General features: G+C 33.2%; 3 protein-coding genes across 3 annotated transcripts; 1 reads left to right on the top strand and 2 right to left on the bottom strand.

The window, feature by feature from the left end:
- Positions 1 to 1346: 1346 nt before the first annotated feature.
- LOC125065302 (striatin-interacting protein 1) lies at positions 1347 to 4631 on the bottom strand. Its single transcript, XM_047672834.1, has one exon. It carries the CDS (start codon positions 4509 to 4511, stop codon positions 2058 to 2060), a length of 2454 nt encoding a protein of 817 aa, XP_047528790.1. The 5' UTR covers positions 4512 to 4631; the 3' UTR covers positions 1347 to 2057.
- A 558-nt stretch (positions 4632 to 5189) lies between these two features.
- LOC125065377 (abl interactor 2) lies at positions 5190 to 12676 on the top strand. The gene is made up of 9 exons (XM_047672944.1): positions 5190 to 5338; positions 5537 to 5976; positions 6827 to 7015; positions 7476 to 7600; positions 7971 to 8046; positions 8502 to 8569; positions 9259 to 9387; positions 9959 to 10055; positions 10750 to 12676. The coding sequence occupies exons 2-9, from the start codon at positions 5544 to 5546 to the stop codon at positions 10911 to 10913; spliced, it is 1281 nt and encodes a 426-aa protein (XP_047528900.1). The 5' UTR covers positions 5190 to 5338; positions 5537 to 5543; the 3' UTR covers positions 10914 to 12676.
- A 634-nt stretch (positions 12677 to 13310) lies between these two features.
- LOC125065178 (cell division cycle and apoptosis regulator protein 1-like) lies at positions 13311 to 21507 on the bottom strand. Its single transcript, XM_047672663.1, has 16 exons — positions 20664 to 21507; positions 19745 to 19893; positions 19432 to 19657; positions 19013 to 19302; positions 18285 to 18552; positions 17832 to 17988; positions 17565 to 17735; positions 16935 to 17110; positions 16428 to 16598; positions 16102 to 16338; positions 15514 to 15749; positions 15101 to 15203; positions 14904 to 15018; positions 14402 to 14637; positions 14175 to 14290; positions 13311 to 13957 (listed from the first exon to the last, which is right to left on the bottom strand). Exons 1-16 carry the CDS (start codon positions 21327 to 21329, stop codon positions 13783 to 13785), a joined length of 3492 nt encoding a protein of 1163 aa, XP_047528619.1. The 5' UTR covers positions 21330 to 21507; the 3' UTR covers positions 13311 to 13782.
- Positions 21508 to 21967: the final 460 nt, after the last annotated feature.

Below are 21967 nucleotides of genomic sequence, written 5' to 3'. Positions count from 1 at the left end.
GTTTATATACATATATATAATAATTAATGCCATAAAGTAATCAAGCCAACAATTCAAAGTAGTGACAAAATAGCTTAAATTTCATAATTACAATTATATGGGAAGTAAAAAACAGGATTGTCGTTTTCTGGTTAATATATAAATGTAATATTATATGGTTAATATATAAATGTAATATTAATATGTAATAAATGTAAACGTAACGTAACACGGTGGTAAAGTCATTCGGCTCCATGGCTGACGAGAGCCGACGGTATTATTTTAGGGAGTTCATACTACTCGTTTTATGTTAAATACCTAATTGTACACTTTTGATTAATTCTATAATGGAGTATTCAATTCATATAGCGTTTAACGCGATAATTGTGTTTAAAACATGGTGGTTTCGCTAATTATTCTTTTCTCTTATATGAATGTTACTAAGCACAAGTCACAGCCCTAGATACCTTCATATTTTTCATTTTTCATTTATATAATAAAATCGAGAGCAACCTCAGAGACAGAGATTACTAAATCGTAATATAGTGCACCTTTCTTAAAAACATCGAAGCAATGTAAATTAAAAATGCAACACAACAGTTTCATGTTTAATACTTATCACTTTTAATAAAGTTTGCCTTATGAATTAATCTATTTCTCTTAACTCTCAGATATTGAATAGTAAGCTTTTATGAAAGTTACATTATCAGTTAAGTACTTCAATGTTAATTGAGAGTAAAACTATTCGAAACATTTAAACAAGAACGTTCATTTTTAATATTCTTTTTGATAAAAAATCTTTTTTCCAGATTTTATGACATACCTATTGAAATAATAAAACTATAAATAACATACACATTTATTTTATTTTATTTACACTTTCGTGAAATAATACAAAAAGTACCCCGTCCTAAATTAACAGGAGCTCAGAACCAGAACATTTATTGTTTACCTAAGTTATATAATTTGAATTATATATAAGTATATGCTATTTACCAAAACATTACAAATCTTAGATAGTTTATTTCATAGACAAATTATTATAATACACCAAGAAGTAGCTTTACCTAATAGACGTAATATACAATGAAAAAAAAAACATTTATTTAACAATTCATGTTTTTCATCTGTTCTGAATAATTGATTTCATTACTTTTTGCAAACAAACTAAATTGTAATATATAGTGAAATCAAAACACATCTATTCTATAATATATTTCTCTAAAATAATAAATGTAGTCAAATACTTGATGTAATCATATTAAAAATTACTTTATTTAAATGGTTATTTTTATAAAATATAATTCAAATCTGTAATATGAGTAAATACCTACTTGTATCTCAGAACATAATATTGATTATATAAAAAACAATATTTTTATTAAATTTATACGGAAAAGTTTATCATACTTTTTACAAATTCTATGAAATAAAATCTATAGCCTACAACTATTTTGCGTATTTGAATGTTTCAATTTTTATTAATATGATGTAATCTGACTATTAGGAGTATTTTTATTTGTCTGAATAAATTTCGCCCTTTTATTTCAGACAGATAAATTTTAATAATAATCATATCATCTTTTTGTTGAGAAATATATTTTATTCATGCATTCATATCATTTCAGTCATGCTGAGGGTACATGTAAGTACTCACTTCTTTAGTGTTCAAAATACGTCATTTTCAAAGCTTGTGCAACATTAAAATAAAATATATGATCTTATAATATCAAAAGATTTTTTATATTGGAGACAAAATATGACAAATAAATAACCATTTACAGAAAAAATACATAGTTTGAGATTTCAAAAAAGCTTTTCAGCTATACTGCTTTCATTGCTAACTTTATTTGCAATAATATAGATAATATACTAAAATATCTTCTAATTTAATTCATAAATACATGGGAAATCTAACACCATGCAAATAAAACTGTACATTGTTCGTAAACACTGAAGTTACATGTATAATAAATTTATTTAATAGTTTTGATACAGAAAATCTAGTTTAAAACTTGATTAAAATAATATAAAAGAAAAACTACAAATATGTTTTTACATTTTTTAACTTATTTGTTTCATGCTGATAACAAAACATCCCAGTTGATTTCATTATTATATACCTCTTGATCAAGCCATAGCTCATAATTACTTTTAAATTCCTCATCAAGTTCAACATTCACATCTAGAACACTGTTAATGTCTGTGTCGACTGGTGACAATTCACTCTCTAGGTAATCAGTACCATATCTTCTTTGATTGAACCGATCTACACTGACCTTAAGAGCACATTCTTCGTCTTGAAAATCCCAAGGTCGTGCATCAATTTCATTCCCAAAAGCCCAGTCATCATTGAGCCTATGTCTTACTTTTGAGTATATTGCACTTATTGTTTTCATGTTAGTTTTCCTCCACTGGCGACCTAAGTATTTAGTTTGCATTTTTAGCAACTTCAGTACATAAAACTGCATCAAAGCATGTCTCACCTTTAAAGTACGTTTCAGTATTGGAGAACTTTTAACTACAACCAACATCATAATTCTAGCATTTTTCCACTTTGTTAATTTATTTAATATTCTCAAAAGATTTATACATGAGAAAACATTCCTCCAAGAATATGGAACTGGAGAGTCACCTATTTCCAAACATTCTTTGGTAAGTTCAGGTTGTTCGCCTATAACACAGGCAGGAAAGTCGAATATTGGTATTGTATTCTTTGCTCCTATGTAAGAGAGAATATTTTGATTAAAAAATTTCACTACTAAAGGCATACAATTAGCAAATACCAAATGCTGTGACATAAATTCAAACTGGTACACATGATTTAATTTAAAATGTTTCAAAAGCAGTAGCAATATAGCTGTTACAGCTTTGACAATGATTTCTTTGTGTCTGTTTACATCAATACCAAGTTTTAATGACTGCAGCACTGTCATGGGCATTTCTTCAGGCAAAACATCAGCCATTATGTTCATGGAATATGTTTTTGCTGTAGAGGTGGGTGTTGCAGCTAATAATATCTTCAATAGTGCAATCATATACTGTGGAAGATTTGACAGCATGGCTCTGTACAAAACTTCTGCCTCAGTTTCTTCTACTTCTTTTTCACCTCTAGTAAGAGGGCTTCGAGCTATTTCAATTTCTCTTTCTGCTTGAACTTCAGCAAGACTGGTGTACATGTGTTTCTTTAATATCTCAATACCTTCATGAATAGGTTGTGGTAAGCCAGCTATTGTCTGTCTGTCACCAGGTAGTGAGTAACCAACAAATTTTATTCTTACGTTATCTAAGAACATGTCAATATCTTTTTGACGAACTTTAGACCTCCATGGCAAGCATCTAGGCAAGGGAGGAGGTGGTGGAGGACTATCAAACCGTTTAATGTACATGTAATCTGGGCAATTTTGATTCATATTCTGCATACCTTCATTGGACATTGACTGAAATTCCATAGAATAATCTTCAGAGCCATTGCCAGTTTCCTCTTTGTCGGTAAAAATTTGCTCATCAGATTCATCAAGAGATGTTTGTTTTATAAATGTTTGCCTTCGAAGTGCCCTTTCATTTTCTTTTAGTTTTCTCTGACCCGGATTTTGGTTTTCAATCATATCTGCTGCACTAGGAGGAGGAGAACTTGAACGCATTCCCTTTATGACTTCAAGAGTATCTTCGGTTACGGGGGGCAAACCATATTTCTCACGTAATTTGGCTTTTCTCTCCTTTATTTCTTTGGAACCCCCAAGGTAAACCAGTAAAATTTTCCACAATAACAGTAATACTTTTTTCATAGGAAAATGAGGAGTCGTTCCCACACATAATTGAGTAACCATTCCTAAAAGTTTAACTGGCAGCAATTCTTCTCCAAAGGGTGTTCCTATTTCTTCCTTAAATGTTTTAAACAAATGAATATACTCTGAGTTAGGATTATCTTTTTCAGTTCTCATATGTTCCGTTATGAGGTACAGAACAGATAAAATTACTCTCAAGTTAGTTGAATCTGCTAAAGATTCTGCAAGCTTTCTAGATGCTACAGCAGCATTACTTCTAACAATTTCTAAATTTAAAAGTTCTACGAATGCAGAAAATGTTCCCATTTCATACAAAGTCATTATATTAAGACGAGCCCAATGAGCTTGTTCCGTATCAGACTGCATTTCGGCCCAGCAACCTTGAGCCAAATACAATATGCATCGCATTGCCCGCATTCGGATCTCAGTCACTGCAACATCCAGGTGATCTAGTAACTTCATAACAACAGAGCGCTGTTGTTGATTTGTTAATCTTTGCCAACTTGGAGGAAAATTGAATTCTTCCATTATATCCTCAAATGCTTTCACATTAAATTGAAACTCGGGATGTTCGGTGTAACTGTAAAGTTCAGCAATTTCATTTGCTTGTGAATCGCAATCATCATACACAAAATCCAATTCAGGGCTCTCGTCGTTCAGGCTCATACACTCCCCTTCTTCCATGGGCCGGCGAACATCCAATTGTTTAGCGCCTCCGCGACGTCCATTACCGTTGGTTCCCATTTTGTAAAACTTTTGAATGGGTTTTTATAGATTTTTACATTTTTAAGACACAAGAATTATCAATATAGCATTTATTAAAACAAGAATTGCACTAAAAATTGGCACCTAACGATTGTCCAATTGGCCGATAGAACAGATAATAAAATATCTAATAAAAAATATAAATACTGTTGCCATTTGCTAAATTAAATGATATTTGCAGAAATATGTATATTTATTTTCAATATTTCATTTTTAAGACCAACTATTTGCATTTTATAGAAATATAAAATATATAAAAAGAAGATTGGTTATATAGGATAATAAAGCAAAGTACGGATGATTGTTTGTTTTTTCTGCTACTACCAAAACGTGAAAAATTATAATAGAAACAATTATTATTGAATAAAATGTAAAATCTTATTAATCATTATTGCAACGTGATAGTATTAATTATTGTAAAATAATATGCCTCAGATTAGAGTTATAATATAATAAAATTGTATTATTACAGGAATCAAAAAGATTTTTAATTACTTTTTTCGTATTTTAACCAGTAAAAAATCCATCGAAAAAGCAATAATTTACAATATTTCCATTTTTCATTATAATCATTATTAATTGATTTATCCTTTTACCATCAAATATAGGGCAACACTACTGTTAAGAATTAAAAATAAATTAATTGTCAATTGACTCGTTGTGGGTGGAGTGTTTATTTTATTATAAGATTAAACTTTAAGTTTTATTGAAATTGTTAATGATTATTTTAAAATCTTGTATTTAACTTAATCGGTGAAATATAGAACTTAAGTGAATCCTTCGAATCGCAATAACATTATAAAAAGGTAAATTAAAAATAAACATTTAATGAAGATAGATTATTTAATACCTTCCGTCTGCAGCATTATTAATTTCGTAAACAGTGCAAAATTAAATGTATGTGATAAATTATTTAATCCTGTTATTTTACCATAATAATCATAGTTAATACACAATAGGTACTACAGTTATTGTCAAGCAACTAACTATATCCTTAATTTTAGGACCGAAATGGCAGAGTTAGCAGCGTTACTTCAAACTGATATACCGGAAGGGCGGAACCATCTTACAGACAGCCACACCAACCTTGAGAGGGTTGCAGAATATTGTGAAGCAAATTACTTTCAATCTGAAAACAAGAGGCTGGCTTTAGAGAGTACCAAAAATTACACAACACAGTCCTTAGCAAGTGTAGCATATCAAATAAATACACTTGCATACAACTTCCTGCAGCTATTGGAACTGCAAACAATGCAATTGGCAGAAATGGAAGGTCAGATGAACCATATTGCTCAAACAGTGGCTATTCACAAAGAGAAAGTTGCTAGAAGGGAAATAGGAGTACTAACAGCTAATAAGGTCACTAATCGACAATATAAAATAATTGCACCAGCAAACCCAGAGAAGCCAATAAAATATGTTAGGAAGAATATTGATTACACAGGTATGTTTCTTTTTGTATTAAATTTGAATGACCATTTTAGGTATACAATGTTTTTTATTAAAGCTTAGTTAGATTTTTTCAACCTGTTAAAAATTCAAATACAACTCAGTACTAAAATCAGATATTATAGTGCTATGTAACTGTAATCTACAAACCCACCCGGGTACTCCACGCTGCCTTTTGCACAGCCGCAGGTAGAACTTTATTCTACTGCTAAAAAGCAGTATTCAATATTGTTGTGTTCCGGTTTGAAAGGTGAGTGAGTCAGTGTAACTACAGGCACAAGGGACGTGACATCTTGGGTGACAGATTGGTGGTGCATTTGCGATGTAAGTAATGGTTAATATTTCTTACATTGTCTATGGGCAGTGGTGACCACTTACCATCAGGTACTCATCCGCCTACCTATATCATAAAAAAAAAAAACAGAATAATAATAAATATTATTGAAACTATAATTGATATTGTGCTTAAAAATTTCATATTCAGATTCAAAATACATATCAATCATATAAAACAATGGTTAAACCTTTTATTGCATCAAAAAAGATGCTGATAACATTACTCCTATAGTACCTATATATGCTTGGTAATAAATAAATATTTATGGATTCATTGTAACTGGATTATAACCCTGATTATTATTCCAGCACCAAAGTACTTTAATTCATCAATAGGTTTCATTATTTTTGTACAAAATATATAAACGAAAATGTATGTCTTGTTTTTTATGTCACTGTAGCAAAAATATGTCATATAGGTGTTTAAGTATAATTTTATTATTGACTTCATTTTATGTTTGTAACATTATAAGTTGCTTTTTAAATGTTGCTATCTGTTGTCTGTTTAGCTCTCGATGACATTGGCCATGGGGCCCGTTGGAGCAGCGGCAGTAATGGTACACCTCGCGGTCGTCGATCAGGTTCTGCACCTGGAGCTGCTCCACTACCAGCTCCTACCACTAAACCTCCAACACCACCAGCAGTTGTGCGCTCCGCTTCCGCTGCTAATACAGGCACATTAGGGAGAGGCACACTGGGTATAAATTCTTGCTCATAACCATAATTAAAAGCAGGACTGTAGATCCCAACATTATGGTGTGGGCATCTTATTAAATATATATTTTATTATGATTTAGAAAACTGCAATTAAACTAAGATTAGATTTTGTTTAAAAATAAAATTATTGTTTTAATATTGTTAAAATTTTGTTTTGGACTATTTTACAATAATGTCTGAATTAGATCTTGTTTAATTTTTATTAAATTAATTTGCTTATTAAAATAAAGAAATAGCAGTAAATAGTACATACTATTAATTCCTAATATTCTTTTATGCCTATTAAGCATATAATATAAATTTGACATAAACCTCTAAAATTATGGTTTAGCCAATGAATCAATAATTATATAATATTAGTACTTCACTAAACTGTTAGCTGGAAACAAAACATAACGGGACAATTGTATTAGTTGATAATGGCTTTGTATTCGGCTGCAGGCAAGTCGTCCCGCGAGTACCGCACGCCGCCGGCCGTGGCGCCGCCGCAGGTGCCGTCGCACTACGCGCCCAACTACCCGCGCCGCCCACCCGGGTACTCCACGCTACCCGTTGCACAGCCCCAGGTAGAACTTTGTTCTTTTAATTGTCATAGTCATATGACTAATACAAAAAAATTGTATATGAATACTAGATACTGCATTTTATGTCCACAATTTGTGTTTATAATTTGATTCACACTTGGAAATTAAAAAAAATCATTCGGGGCTAACCTGAATGTGCTGGATGAAATTGTACTACATGTTTGCCAACTAGCCGTGGAGCAGTACAAGGGCTTACTGTAGCCCTGCGAGAAGGATATTAATGGGATTATTTACTTCTAAAATATATTATCTCGGACTATATTTATTAATAATTCAGTTAGAATTATTATTGTTAAAACAACTTTGAAATAACTGTAAAATAAAATAAATTTCGATACTTTTTAACTTCAAGGTTGGAATGGTACATCCAAATCAGCACCAGTCACCATCAAACTATTCCCAACAGGATCTACATTCTAGTATGCCACGTAAGTAATCTTAAGCAATGAGAGTCATATTAGCCAAACCGTAGATTTACGTATTCCATGTAATTTGCTATTAGCTCAGCTGTATTGTTTACTACTAATAGTACTTTATTAATATGTATTTATTTTAATAACAACACTATTCCAATTAAATATCTATTTTTATTTGCTTTATTTTTCTTCAAAAGATTCAAATAAAACGTAATTTTAGCCGCGATGACTAAAATATTGCATCAAGTCAATGACAAATTTAGTTTTTTTGTCGTCTTGTGGTTGGAAGAGGGCTGGCTATATGTATAAACTGAGCTGTCAATGATACTCGATTATCTAAAGTTATATTATAATATTATGCAAGTTAAAAATATTATTATAGATTTGGTTATGTAACATAATGTATTTTCAATTAGATTTAGTGCGATAAAAAATAGGAAATTATTTGTTTTAATTTTTAATTTCAGCTCCACCTTCTCCACTAATCGGCTCAGACGGAGAACATAGCCAACATTCGATGAGTCTCCCTGGACATGTAAGTGTTAAACAAGTACATGTATTTTAATTTTATATTTTTGCAATCATTTTACATTTTTTTGAAATGTTATATCAGAAAGTTGTGGATTCATTTAAAGATAAACTTGGTTGGTTCACGACTGGGATGTTATTTTTTTTTTGTAAATATATATTTAGGATTATTAAGTCGTATTAGACATTACTAATCTACAGTTTATTAGTGATTAATCTATTTCTTTTATGATTTGATCGATTTGTATATAATGAACAGAATAAATGAATTGTTTACATATTCTTATGAGACAACTTTTCCAAAGTAGACTAGTATATACCGACGTGTCGGGTGTACTAATACTACTTACTACACACTACAGGGATCCCAAATCCTACAGGTTTTTTTATCCTTGGACGGACTTAAAAGTCTCCTAAATAATACTAAATTCATATAAAAATTTAAAAAAACAATTTGATTTTTTTTTTAATTTCTTAAGTTTTCTTTTCTCAAATTTAAACTTTTATTTATTTTTTGCCTCCTCCTCATATTCTTTTCATGCAATATTTTAGATTTTATTTTACACTTTTCTATTTGTTAATTTTTCCCCTAAAGATCCCCCCAAATAAATCCCCGTAAATCTTGATTCCCACCTAACGCATCACCGACCCTAATACGTCCGATACATATACCGATAAACCGCCTCGTGCCCGCAGCGCGCGTCGTCGTCGTCGGCGTCGGGCGGCGGCTCGGCGCGCGGCGGCTCGGTGTCGCCGCCCCTCCCCCCGCCGCCGCTCGACGACGAGCTGGCCGCCGACGCGTTCGGCCGCCCGCATCACCTGCAGGTGAGACCCCGCCCTCCCCTCGCCGCCGCAGCTCGTCGACCAATTCTCAGTAGTTGTTTAGATGGCAAAATAAAACCTTGCTGCGCTCCGATCTCTTCGGTTGTGTTGGCTTAATGTCTCGTTGGAGTATGAAAGTAAGAAAATAGTGTCCCTGGGACTATAGGATTTAGCATTACTTTATTTTGTTTATTTACATGTATTTAAAAAGTTTATGTACTTTGTTCCTCTTTCATTCGAATTGTAACTAAAAATATTTAAGGTTTAGAATATTAATTTTGTTATAATATTAATGAGTCCCAGCAACTAGCAGTCTCTATGTGACCGCCGCGAACCACTCCGAAAACTTATCACAATAAATTAACTAAAGTGTACCAAATGAAATCTTAAAGAGGCACACATTCAGGTGACCTCAAGACTTTTCCAATAATATTAAATTTAAGAAATAAAACCAATGTTATCATTAAAGGACGCTGGTGACAAAATTTTCCTTATCCTCTTAATAATATAATAATAATCAATATAGTGAAGCACGTGTATTTATTGTTTTTGATTTATTTTTTTAATACAACAGAATAAGATGGGCAATCAGTACACTAATGCTGTGCCAGCAATAGTACCTGATGAGGAAGATTTACCCGGTTGGGTGCCAAAGAATTACATCGAAAAAGGTATACTATCCCACGCACAAGTGTGTAACATTCTTTATTATTATATCTAGTATTAAAGGAATATCTCAGCTTCTGACGTTGAAGTCATTGACCAAAAAAACAAAAAGTCGTCATCCATGGATGTTTCTGTTTCATGGAACAGGAACACAAAACAAAGTATATGTCGTGAAGTGATAACCTAACGACAGCGTTATTGCAACCAACACCATATAAAAAGATGCAAATAATATATAGTTAATTTCGGGCGATGAGCTTTTATGAAGTAAAATAGTTTTTTAAATGTAATGTTTTAAAATGAAGCATTTCTGAAATACAGTTGCTGTCATATATACAGCGGACTAATTCTACTAAATTATGACGGTTATGATACGTTCTCGATTCTTTTCTGATCCAACTTCGACTATATCTCACGGAAAAAACTCATCACTGATACAATCTGGATTATATTTCGACTTAAGTTCGACCGAACCGCAGCTGGTTAGTGGAATCGGAAAATGGTCGGACGACAAGGATTACGTTTCGTTTCAATTGCGATTAAGTGACAATTTGTTAGTACAAATTTTGCCCTTAGGAGCACTTTCTACGATATACGAAATAGTTGATATTACCTTTTTAAGAAAGGTGTAATAAACCTTTCTTAAAAAGGTAATATCAACTATTTCGTATATCGTCTGATTCTCCATCTTTTCGACAGTGGTAGCCATCTACGATTACTACGCGGACAAGGAGGACGAGCTGTCGTTCCAGGAGAGCGCCGTTATATACGTGCTGAAGAAGAACGACGATGGCTGGTGGGAGGGCGTTATGGACGGGGTCACGGGGCTGTTCCCGGGGAACTACGTCGAACCTTGTGTTTAAACTTTACCTACATGTGCTTATTTATTATATTGTAGCTGAATCATTTAGTATATTACGGATACTTTTTTATCTTTTTATATAAGTTTCTGTTTTTCCTGATGTATGAGTTAAAAAAAAACTTGTTAGGTCACGTGAGTAGCATTTAGTTTAAGTTTGTAGATTGCTCATATATTAATATATAACTTTAAATGATATTCGAAGCATGTAATCTTTAATAAGATGTTTGTTTAGTTATGCTCTCAAATTATATTTAAGGTACTTATACCTTATACCGAAACTTATTTCGATTCAATCATTTATAAAAAGTTAACGGCTATACCAATAAATAATGTTTAGAGGGTATTCCGTTGAATAAAGTTGTCTTCTTTTGAATGTCAAATCATGCATTTAATGACAATAGAAAATTCCGTGATTTAATGAATCACTTGCTGATCATAAGTAATATCGTAAGTCTCTAGAAAGTTTAAGATGTCGTATAATATTTATAGCAATATAAAAAATAGTTATCGTGAGTTTTTTCAGTAATGTAGTAAGTTATAATTTTTTGTTTTATATATGAATTACTTCTCGGTCTTTCCTTTATGATATAAACTGCAATTTTACAAAATAATGTAGTGAATATAAGTAATAATAAAGTTATCTGTGACAGTGGCAAATGTCAGTGTCTAATTTTAATTTTATATCGCATTGGTTTTGTAACTTTTAAGCAATGCCCTGGGTCGTGAATTCCATTAAATTGCTATACAAATATTAATGCCAAATGTTGTTTCTCTGGATATGAATTCCTACCGTGAAATTCCATTTCACTGTTATATATGGGTTGCCCATGAATTTCCAAATGATTTAAACTCAGTTTTTTAACGAATTTATATATTTGATACCGATTTAAAAGTATATTCCGATTCCTACTTTTCCTTTAATTTTATTGGGCTTAAATAATAGAATATTCTATAAAACATATGTAACACATGTTGCAGTGACGTCCTTCGCGTATTTTAAAGATCGAAAGCGACTTATTTACTAATCACACTGGTCGATATTCACAAAAAACATTTTGTATTCAATTAACGATATCGCATTAAGTGTTAAAAAATATTTTGTCTCGCTTCATGCCCAATCTAACTAAATGTTGAATAAAACTGCGTTGTTTCTATCACTTTTTAAGACACAATAGTGTATTGTACGCGGATTCGATTTATTAAAATTACGAACTCCTCCAGTACACTAACAGCTAATTTATTGTGTAAACGCTACAACTACTCGAGACTGGCGGACGGGAGCGAGAAAGGACGAGAGGCCGACATCGTCTTTGAATTGTTTTAGGTATTTAAAATGTATTCATGGATATATTGTTGGGTTGCCGGCTCCAAAATATGTAAAATATAAGTACTTTTACTTTTCTTAAATGTTTTAATAGAAAATTTTATTTTTACTATCAGAAGTACACAGTCCCACAATGTAATATATAGTTTCTATACCACCGGCTATTTATTCTATTTAACTTGCCATTTTTCAGATGATATATATTCACCCAAACAATAATCGAATGACAAAATTCTTGTCTGAATAAGCCTGACAAATGAATTCGTTAGCATTCCTTGTAAAATATTTCATTTGCGTTAAATTAATAATTAGGAATTTTCCAATTTATTAATATTAAGATAACTAAAATTCACCTACTTTTTAAATTAGTAATGTTAAGCATAAAAGTACCCACGTACTCTGATAATTTTACGATTAAATTTGTTTGTAAGCTTAATATATAATATGGTGATGTATTTGTATATTGTAATAAATAATGTATTAAAATATTGTTTGATTTGTTATTTAACTAGTCTTAGTATTTTTCATTGCCATATTGCCTAAGGACGTCCGCGTCAACACTGTATTGTATTCTTAGGGACCTATCAGCGTCTTCGACACCGAACGTAGGTTTCATAATGAACAAATTAAAAATTAAATCTATGGAGAAAGTTTTTTTAAATGTTCACTTCTCAATTTAAAATTAATGTATTTGATTTTTATATTTTGTGTCTTATATTTTACTAACAAACTATTAGTAATTAATTCTTTTCTCCTTTATAATATTTTTCGTTTACGTTGTTCTTCAGTATTTTCAGGTTCGATGTTTAACTTTTGGGGATAATAATATCACAGTAACAGCTCTGTCGCTAAAAACGTTTCAAGTAGTAATTGTACATAAGTCTGTTTTTTTAGAAACTTATTAAATTAAAATTTCCTGTGCAAAAGTCAACATTATTCTCTACCAGTAAACCGTTGTAAGAATGCCCTTGTGATGGCGTGTCTATATAATAAAATTGAAGATTTAAATGGGCGTAGATGGTTGAGGTTTTAAATTGAGATAAGAGGAATATAATTAAAATAAAACGCAGTACGTAATGTGACATTTTTATGGCCACCACTTACAATTGGATTACTTAAAATGCAAATTCAATCACACATTGTCAAAAATACAATGATAACATACGATTACTCTCAATACACAACATGGTTTCACATACTTTGTTACGACTCTGAAGGAAGACATCTCACAAACATGGGTTATATATTTGTGACATATACTCTATAACGGTATAAGAGACTTACTCAATATCGGCACTGACATGAATACTATATTTATTTTTGTTTACCAATATTATAAAGACTACTACTATTATAAATAGTCACGTGAATACATAGAGGCAAAACGAATTATCTGCTTATTTCTTATCGTTGTTATTTAAAATGATATTTTTTATCAAAAAAGTGAAAAAAATACAATATTATAATAGTAATCGTTATTATTGCTTTTTGTTTCGTGTAAGTAAATATAAAAACTTATTCTGATGAGTTCCTTGACTTTTTTGTATTATTTGTCGTCGAGATCCATGTTTTCTGTTCCAATTATGTCACTTTCTTTACTGTCTTTTGGTTTCTCCTCTTTACTGTCAGAATTACCTTCAGTGTTATTGCTATCAGTTTCTGGAGATTTTTCTGAAGGTTTCTCTTCTAATTTATCTTTATCATTCTCTTCCTTTTCCACCCTATAAATTGTTATGATTATTTTAGTTTTTATTCAATTAAGTTGGAAGTTCAAAGTATATGGATTTAAATTAATTAGCTACACTACATTATCATTACTATCCATATCATATACTATCTATACATATCATTACTATTATTGTGTACAAACCCTAGGGTTTGTACACAATAATGTAAATTATACTATTATATACCGAATATTAAACTTTCTCAACTCACTTGGAAGGTCCATTGAAAACTTCAACAACGTCGTCGTCCTCATATTTAATGTTCACAACCGCTTCCACCTTAGACTGTATGCTCTTAAGAGCAGAATGGAATATTTTCGAGCTAGCCTGTAAAAAAAATAACCGAATTCGAATCAATTACGTACTACATATAATATACAAATAAAATAATAATATACTACTAGAAAAGCAATAAGGGAAGAGCGAGAAGCGTATTACCGTGAGCGAGGCGATGCGCGCGCGCGCGGCCGCCAGCGCGGCGCACACGTCGTTGAGCTGCACCTGCGCGCCGCGCTCGGCGCGCTGCGTGCAGGCGGCGGCGGCGCGCGCGGCGCGCAGCGCGCTGCCCGCGTCCGCCAGCGCGGTCTCCAGGCGCGCGCGCTCGCCCGCCCAGCGCGCCGCGCCCGCCACCAGCGCGCCCACGTCCACCACGCGGGACTTGTACGTCACTATGCCTGGCAACATGCGTAATTTGCGTGTGAGTCTGTTACGTAGTCGATGTTATCTATACGCTATGATTACGTTATGAAACTTTGAACTGATCTCGTTCTCGTGAGGGCATTAAAGATTTGGTCGACGATTTGCATCATCGTTGTTTCTTCATCTGTTAAGTCGAATTAAATATATGTAAAAGTAATATTCGGCCCAAGTTTACATTTTTCATCTGAATCAAACTACTATTTAAATTAGGCTGATTACAGAGTTTTACAACATTACTTACCACTATCACTGATGTCCTTGGTTGCAGAAGATGTTTGACCTTCGTTGCTATCTTTGTTGAATACCGGTAGGAGTTCTCGATTGCCTGAAGCTATTGTAGCTTCTAATTCAGTTATCTATAAAAAATACAAATTTTGTGCAATATTCTAATTTAAATGATTTATTTAAAACTAGATTAGTTTTTACAGCTCTACTTACATGTGCAGGTACTTCGTTGTTTACTACAGTACTGTCTAATGGTAAGTCTTGGATGGCTTCTGGTGTACCCGCTGCTAAATCTTTAATGGCTTGAATGAGAGACCTAAAAATATTTATGTTAATGTAATAAACAGAAAATACATGTCTTATTTGGAACATATTAGATATATCAATCTTCTGAAAGAATAGATATAGTAGAAATTTGTACCTTTCATCCTGTATAAAAAAATTATCAAATTTATTTATGTTTCAGATTCAAGGCAATTTTCATTAAAATATCATGAAACACAAGATCTTACCAATTAATGTAACATTGCAAAAACTAAAACATTATAATAGAAGCTTGATATAAACGGAAAGTATTCTGGACTCTAAGAAAACATACACTCACACAAACATACATGGACACTCACTTATAACTGAAGTTGTCTCGGATGCAGACTTTCTCGAGTATGCTCCGTATCTGTGACCTGGAGAGCTGCAGGCCGAGGCTCATAAAGAGATTCTGCAAGTCTTTGCGGGTGATGGTGCCGCCGCGGGCCGTGTCGAAGTACACCAGCGACAGCAGCAGGTAGGGGTCGGGCGGCAGCTCCACGCCGCGACTGCGACGCCTGGGCGAGCTGCTGCGGTCGTCGTCGCTGTGGGAGTCCTGGGGAACCAAATGTCACTCCATCATCACCTAACAGCTACTATTTATTATACAGAAGCATTTACTCACTCACTTAAGAAAATTATCTGCTACCCGCCCTCTTCGTTAGACATTAAATAAAAAGGGGGAAAGGGCCAAAGAATAAAAAAAAAAACTATAACTACCTAAGGACGATTCCGCGTCGATTGGTCAAAGTCTCTTAATGATATGTTCAGTAGTTTTTACGTGATTGACACAGGAAGAAAAAAAATATGTATAGTAGATGAAGATATACATACATACATATTATACATACTATAGATTATGGATAAAATCATTTTTAATTGATTTCAGTTTAAATTCTGCCACCTACCCGCCTGTCACGTTTACGCAGATCACGTTTGTCATCTTTCTTCTCTTTTTCTTCTTTTTTTTCCTCTTTTTTCTCAGGCTCGGCTTTTTTTTCTTCTTTCTTTTCAGATTTCTCAACACTCTTGTCCTTTTCTTTTACTTCTTCAGCTTTTTCGGGTAATGTATAAAGAGTTTTGTAAACGTAAAAGCCAAAATCTCGCATTAACATCTCATTGAACAATTCCGCAAAGACAAAGAGCTAAAAGATAATAATAATTGTATAGTCAATAAAAAAATTCTAATCCATAGACTAAGTGCTTAAGAATGAATTACAAATTAAAACTTTACCTCAAAACTGTGTTCCTTGTTGTCGGTAATACGATAGTCCAGTAACAGGGATAGTGTAGCAACATTGCAGCTAAATTTACCACCTTTAGCAGAGGATGATGGGTGTACAATTATATGGGGTGTATTTGGCATTTCATATTTGGTCTTTAGAACTTGTTTCTCTTTCTCTATCTGAAATATAATCATTATAAACGTCGTTTAATAAACTGGTACTAGACTAATAACGTTTATTAAATGCTAGCAAGTTTAAAAGACCCGAAAATATAAGTATGGAGTTGTCCTCAAGAAAGGCTTATCAATAATAATAAAAAAACCTCCTTTCAAGAAATTCTAATTATTAGCCTTTTATGTTTGTAAGTTGGTAGTGTTTACACACCCATGCCAAGTAAAGCTGTTTATCTGTGGTATTTTCGAATTACTAACCCATCGGATTATTGGAAAGAGCAGAAACATCATCAATTAATGTTTGTTAATTACTTCTTGAATCAGAATAAATCAAATAGTTACCTTTTTCTTTTCTTCTTCTATTTCCTTTTCCGTTTTAGGTTTTTCTTTTTTCTCTTCACTTTTTTCTTTATTATCTTTTTTATCTTCTTTATTCTTATTTTTATCTACATCATCTTTGTCCTTCTTATCACTTTTTTCTTCACTCTCATCTGGTATGACAACTGGGGCTTCTTCCTCTGTTTTAGGAATGTAGCATAAAATTGGAAATATAAATTTTGTAAATAATATGATTATATTTAACGATTGAAAGAAAAAGCAAATGATATGAAAAACAGCATAAAACTCGTTGTCATTTTTAATTGATAAATCGTAATTTGTAAAGAAAACTAATAGCATGATCTTAGACTGAGTTAACTCTGTTACTAGAAGCAGAATTAAGCTTTAAGATAAGATAATTAAGAAGCGTTTGAATTAAGCTTTTTACATTAACCACCTATTAGAATAGTGTTACTTTGTGATGACAATTATACAAAATCAATACTTTGTCAGCACCACAACAAACTATCATTATTTAAATTAATGATTATATGTGTGCATGGTATAAGTACAAATAAATAATACATAAATAGGTGAGACACTTGTTAAACAAACAACATACAAATTGGTAATTATAATTACAAGAAATCTAACCTATAGTTGGTTCAGTCTTATCATCTTTAATTTCAATATGTTCATCTTCGGCTTCTTTTTTTTCCTCTGGCTCATCATCCTCTACTTCCATAACATCATCACTTTTAGATTCTTTTTCCTCTTCAGCTTTTATAAGTTTTGATAATCGTGAAACTAATTGTGATCGTAAACCTAGTATTGAAATGAAGTAAAAAATTGTTTATATATATATATATATATATATATTTTATCTTAGAAATACTTTTATTATGAAGAACAATAATATACCTTTACAACTAACGTTTCGTGCTCGAAGTTCTTGCCTCAGTTGGTCAACTTTAATCGTCCGTAGATCAATTTTGGAGTAATGTGTCGGTTCAGGTTTGCCATCGTCATCGTCGTCATTTTCATCAATCGTTATCGTACTGTCATTGGCGTCGATCTCCTGAAAAATATGAAACTTTCTATTTCCATCGGTGGAAGCTCCAGTAGCTCAAGGCAACAGTTTTATTTTTTTAATTTTATTGACTGCTTGAAACTATTTTCTACAAAGCTTTAATAGCCAAATTTTGAACGTATATGAACGGCAAGGGGTTGGTTCTACGCGTTCAGGTTCTATCATATATAACATTATGTCAGATTTCAGGATCGAATTTGCAGCGAGCGGCGGGGCCGATGTCTTCGAGATACGGTAGTAGCGCAGGCGGCCGGAAACAAAACCAAACAAAACTGGGAACAAACAATTTGGGATTTGTCCGCCGGAGCGTCGGGCGGCGGCGCGGCGGGCTCGGCGGGCTCGGGCGCCGCCTTCTCGCCGGAATCGCTGTCCTCGCCGTCGAGCCTGCGCAGGGCCGCGTCGCAGGCCGCCTTATACTGCTCCTGGACCGTCGTCCACTCGATACGCGACGGCTGAGCGGACCACACATCTGGCAGGAACAACACCACACACTCGAGTCTCGATTTTCCGCCGCTGCCCTCGCGCCAGTAGTAAAACTCCACCATTCGGTACCTGCGCGGGTAATCGAGTTATAGTGATGCATACTCACACCCGCAGCCACCCTCGGGCTGCCCGACTGCTGCATGGACACGACACATCCCGTACGAGAGTCAACTAACTCTTTTTGAAGGACAGTATATCGATCTGCTTCCAATCGGCAGCGCCACTTACGTACGATGTACGAACGCCTCTATACTCTCACATAGTGAATGTGTGCTGTACCATGATCAACTAACTTATGCCGCCGAGAAACCAAGAGTATCTTCTTCAATATAAAATTGCTCATAATACTGATAAAATGTTTTATTTTAATCTGTTTAAACATTTATATTTTCGCAGCTTATGTATTATTTTATTCTATTTTGAGAAAATACTCTTAATTTTATCACGAAAAAAAAAGCAAAGCACAAATATCGATTCTCTGGATACAAAAAAACTCGAACATTTTAAACAAGAGAAAAGTGAAACTTACCATTGAGTGCAATTTGATAAGTCAATGCCAGTTAGAGCTTTGCAAGTACGAATGGCTGTTTTAACTAATACTCCAGGATCAGATTCAGGATTATCTCCATCAAGAGAAGGACTCCAAGGTCCACCTATAGCGAAATTTTCTCCTCCTTTACCCTTTTGTCCAACAAGGAATTTAATCAATCGAGTCGGATGCAAAGGTGTTTTGCTTGCTCGTTTGTCTTTTTCGTCAACTTTCGTCAGTCCACATTTTTGATACAAGGTTTCCAATGTTGGCATACTGATTAACATCACCTAAAATAAAGATTGTTGTTAGAGTTATTTATATTTTATATCTAATCTACATGAAAAACCCAGCAATTGATCAATCAATGTAACAATATATATAAAAGGTTTTTTTTTGTGTATAAAATGGATTCATACCTTAGCTGAAAATCTATAGTCAGCATCTGGTGGCTCTAGCGTAGCATCATTGGGATTTGGATTTGGTACCTCTCTACTCATTATGTGGTAAGCACAAGGGTTATTTAAAGAGAATGGTGCTTGGGGAGGAAACGTTTCTCCCCATTTCACATATGCATTGAAGAAATCTGATGGTATATAAAGATTTGTATATCTCTGAGAGAGGGTGGGAACATCAATCTTTTGGCTGAAAGAAAATATACAGAAAAGTTATTTTAAATACTAAATTAATTTTCAATTATAAACTCAAATATAAGCAATGTTAACATCTTACACATCAAGAGGTATCCTAGGAACTCGAACAACATATTTGATTGGTGAAGGCTGATGGATAATTGGTCGTTTACGAGGAGGAGAGTCTCTGCGATTACGGCTGTCACGTCGGTCTCGTGATCGTGACCGACTTCTTGTCCGAGATCGCTTCTAAAACAATAATTAAAATGTAAGCTTAAAATAATAAATTGGACAAAACAACATACTCTTTAAACATAATATATAATTACAATATAATGATATTATTGTTGATAATACATTTATTTAGTAATGAATGAACAATTAAATTCTTTACAGATATAGTTAAAGACATTATAGTTATTACAATTTCAAAGAATAGAACACTACTTTAAATAATATTATTTAATATAATATTTATTTGGTTAACAATTTTTAAACTCACATACTCGCTCACTACACAAATACATCATAATTACTATAATATGATGTTTTTATTCCAAAACAGTTCCTAATGCAGAAAAAATATATATGTTTATAGCATATTAGTTTAATTCATTTCTAATTTTTTTTTGTAAGTTTCCATATTTATATGAATTAATATTGTAAAATGTTTACATTTTTTGTACCATGTTTACCAATTAAGGAAATCCTTTATTATAAACTACAGTATAAGGACAATTATCAACTCATAACATGTAACATGTATTTTATTACTCTATCAATTAGTGGGATGGAAGTTTTTACATTCAGTTACAATATTTGATACTTATGTTACCATGAGTATGAATAGCCTAAAAATATAAAATTTTAATAAAAAGAATAATCAAAACATTAAATTATCCATATATATAGTATTTACTTTATACAGAACTTTTTTCATGCATACTATTTGTATAGTCAACATCATTTGTTTACATTCTTCAATAATAAATACTATAGAAACAATCTGAAATACTCACTCTGTCATCTCTCCGAGTGGTTCTTTCATCACGACGGTCATCACGGCGAGACAGCATAGACTTTTTATTGGATGGAGGAGGGACAGCGTTGTATGTGTTGGATTTTGGTGGGTTAACCTTTTGGTTAGGACCCCCTTTAGGAAGAACTTGAACCCGTGTTGCATTCCATTTGAATGGCATATTAGGATTGTAAGTCGCTTCGACTAGTACCCTGTCATTCACTTTAGGTATTGCTCCTTTGGCACACACAGAAGTCTGATAAAACACATCATGATCAACGAAACCAAAATCGTTGTGGGTCTTCGTTACTGTACCAGTAAATACACGCTGTTCATTTGATTGTTGTGTCTGATTAGGTGTGTTGTTTTGATATATATTTGGATTCATAGCGCGCGGTGTGGGATAAGCTACAACATTTCCAGGATACATTTGGCCTTGAGCCATTTGATTCATTGGCATTTGTCCCGCCATTGGCATAGCCATACCTCCTTGCGCTTGTATCATGCTTGGATTAAATACTGCCTGAGTTTGCTGAAAAGGCATCATACCTTGTTGTGACATCATTGCGGCATTTGGATCCATTATCTGGGGATTCATGCCGGTCATGTTTGTGTTCACGTTGGATCGAGCCCATGGCGGGTTTTTGGTTCCGCTACCAGTTTGCATTATGATATATTATTAAGCACTTACAATTGACATTTGCTTTATTTTATTGTTATAATGCACATTTAATTCAGTTTAAACCTTAAACAAAATGGCCGCTAAACAAGAAGCCATGCACAAAATAATAAAATAGTGAGCGTGACGCTTCTGCTAGCAAGCAACGATCGAACAAATAAGCACAGACTGCACAATAGTGCTGGGAGTTTTTTTCAGAAACGGTTTTAAGAACTAGTTACTTTAAAAAGAACGAACGAACTGTTTCTGGATTTAAAACGAACGAGACGACACTCGCCACCGGCGGCCTTCGTTTTGGTACTGCTTCGCGAACCGGTTCCTTTCACGTGTAACTGACTAAGCACTCTATTTTGATCGCCGTAAGGACTATTATTGTATGAATATTAAACCAGTTATAAAGAACTACTTTGGATTTGAAGTAACGAATATGCTACAATGAATCTTATTTCTATAGAAATACAATACAAATTTGGTTGTAGTAGAAAAGACTAAATCGAAAAACCTGTTTCTTGGTACCGCTGCGCGAACCGGTTCCGATCACGCGTAACTGACTAAGCACTTTATTTTGATCACCGTAAGGACTATTATTGTATGAATATTAAACCAGTTATAAAGAACTGCTTTGG

Source organism: Vanessa atalanta, chromosome 7 (assembly GCF_905147765.1).
Source record: "Vanessa atalanta chromosome 7, ilVanAtal1.2, whole genome shotgun sequence".
Taxonomy (NCBI): Eukaryota; Metazoa; Arthropoda; class Insecta; order Lepidoptera; family Nymphalidae; genus Vanessa; species Vanessa atalanta.
Note: the sequence above shows the minus strand (reverse complement) of the source record. Positions and strands in the feature narration are given on the sequence as shown.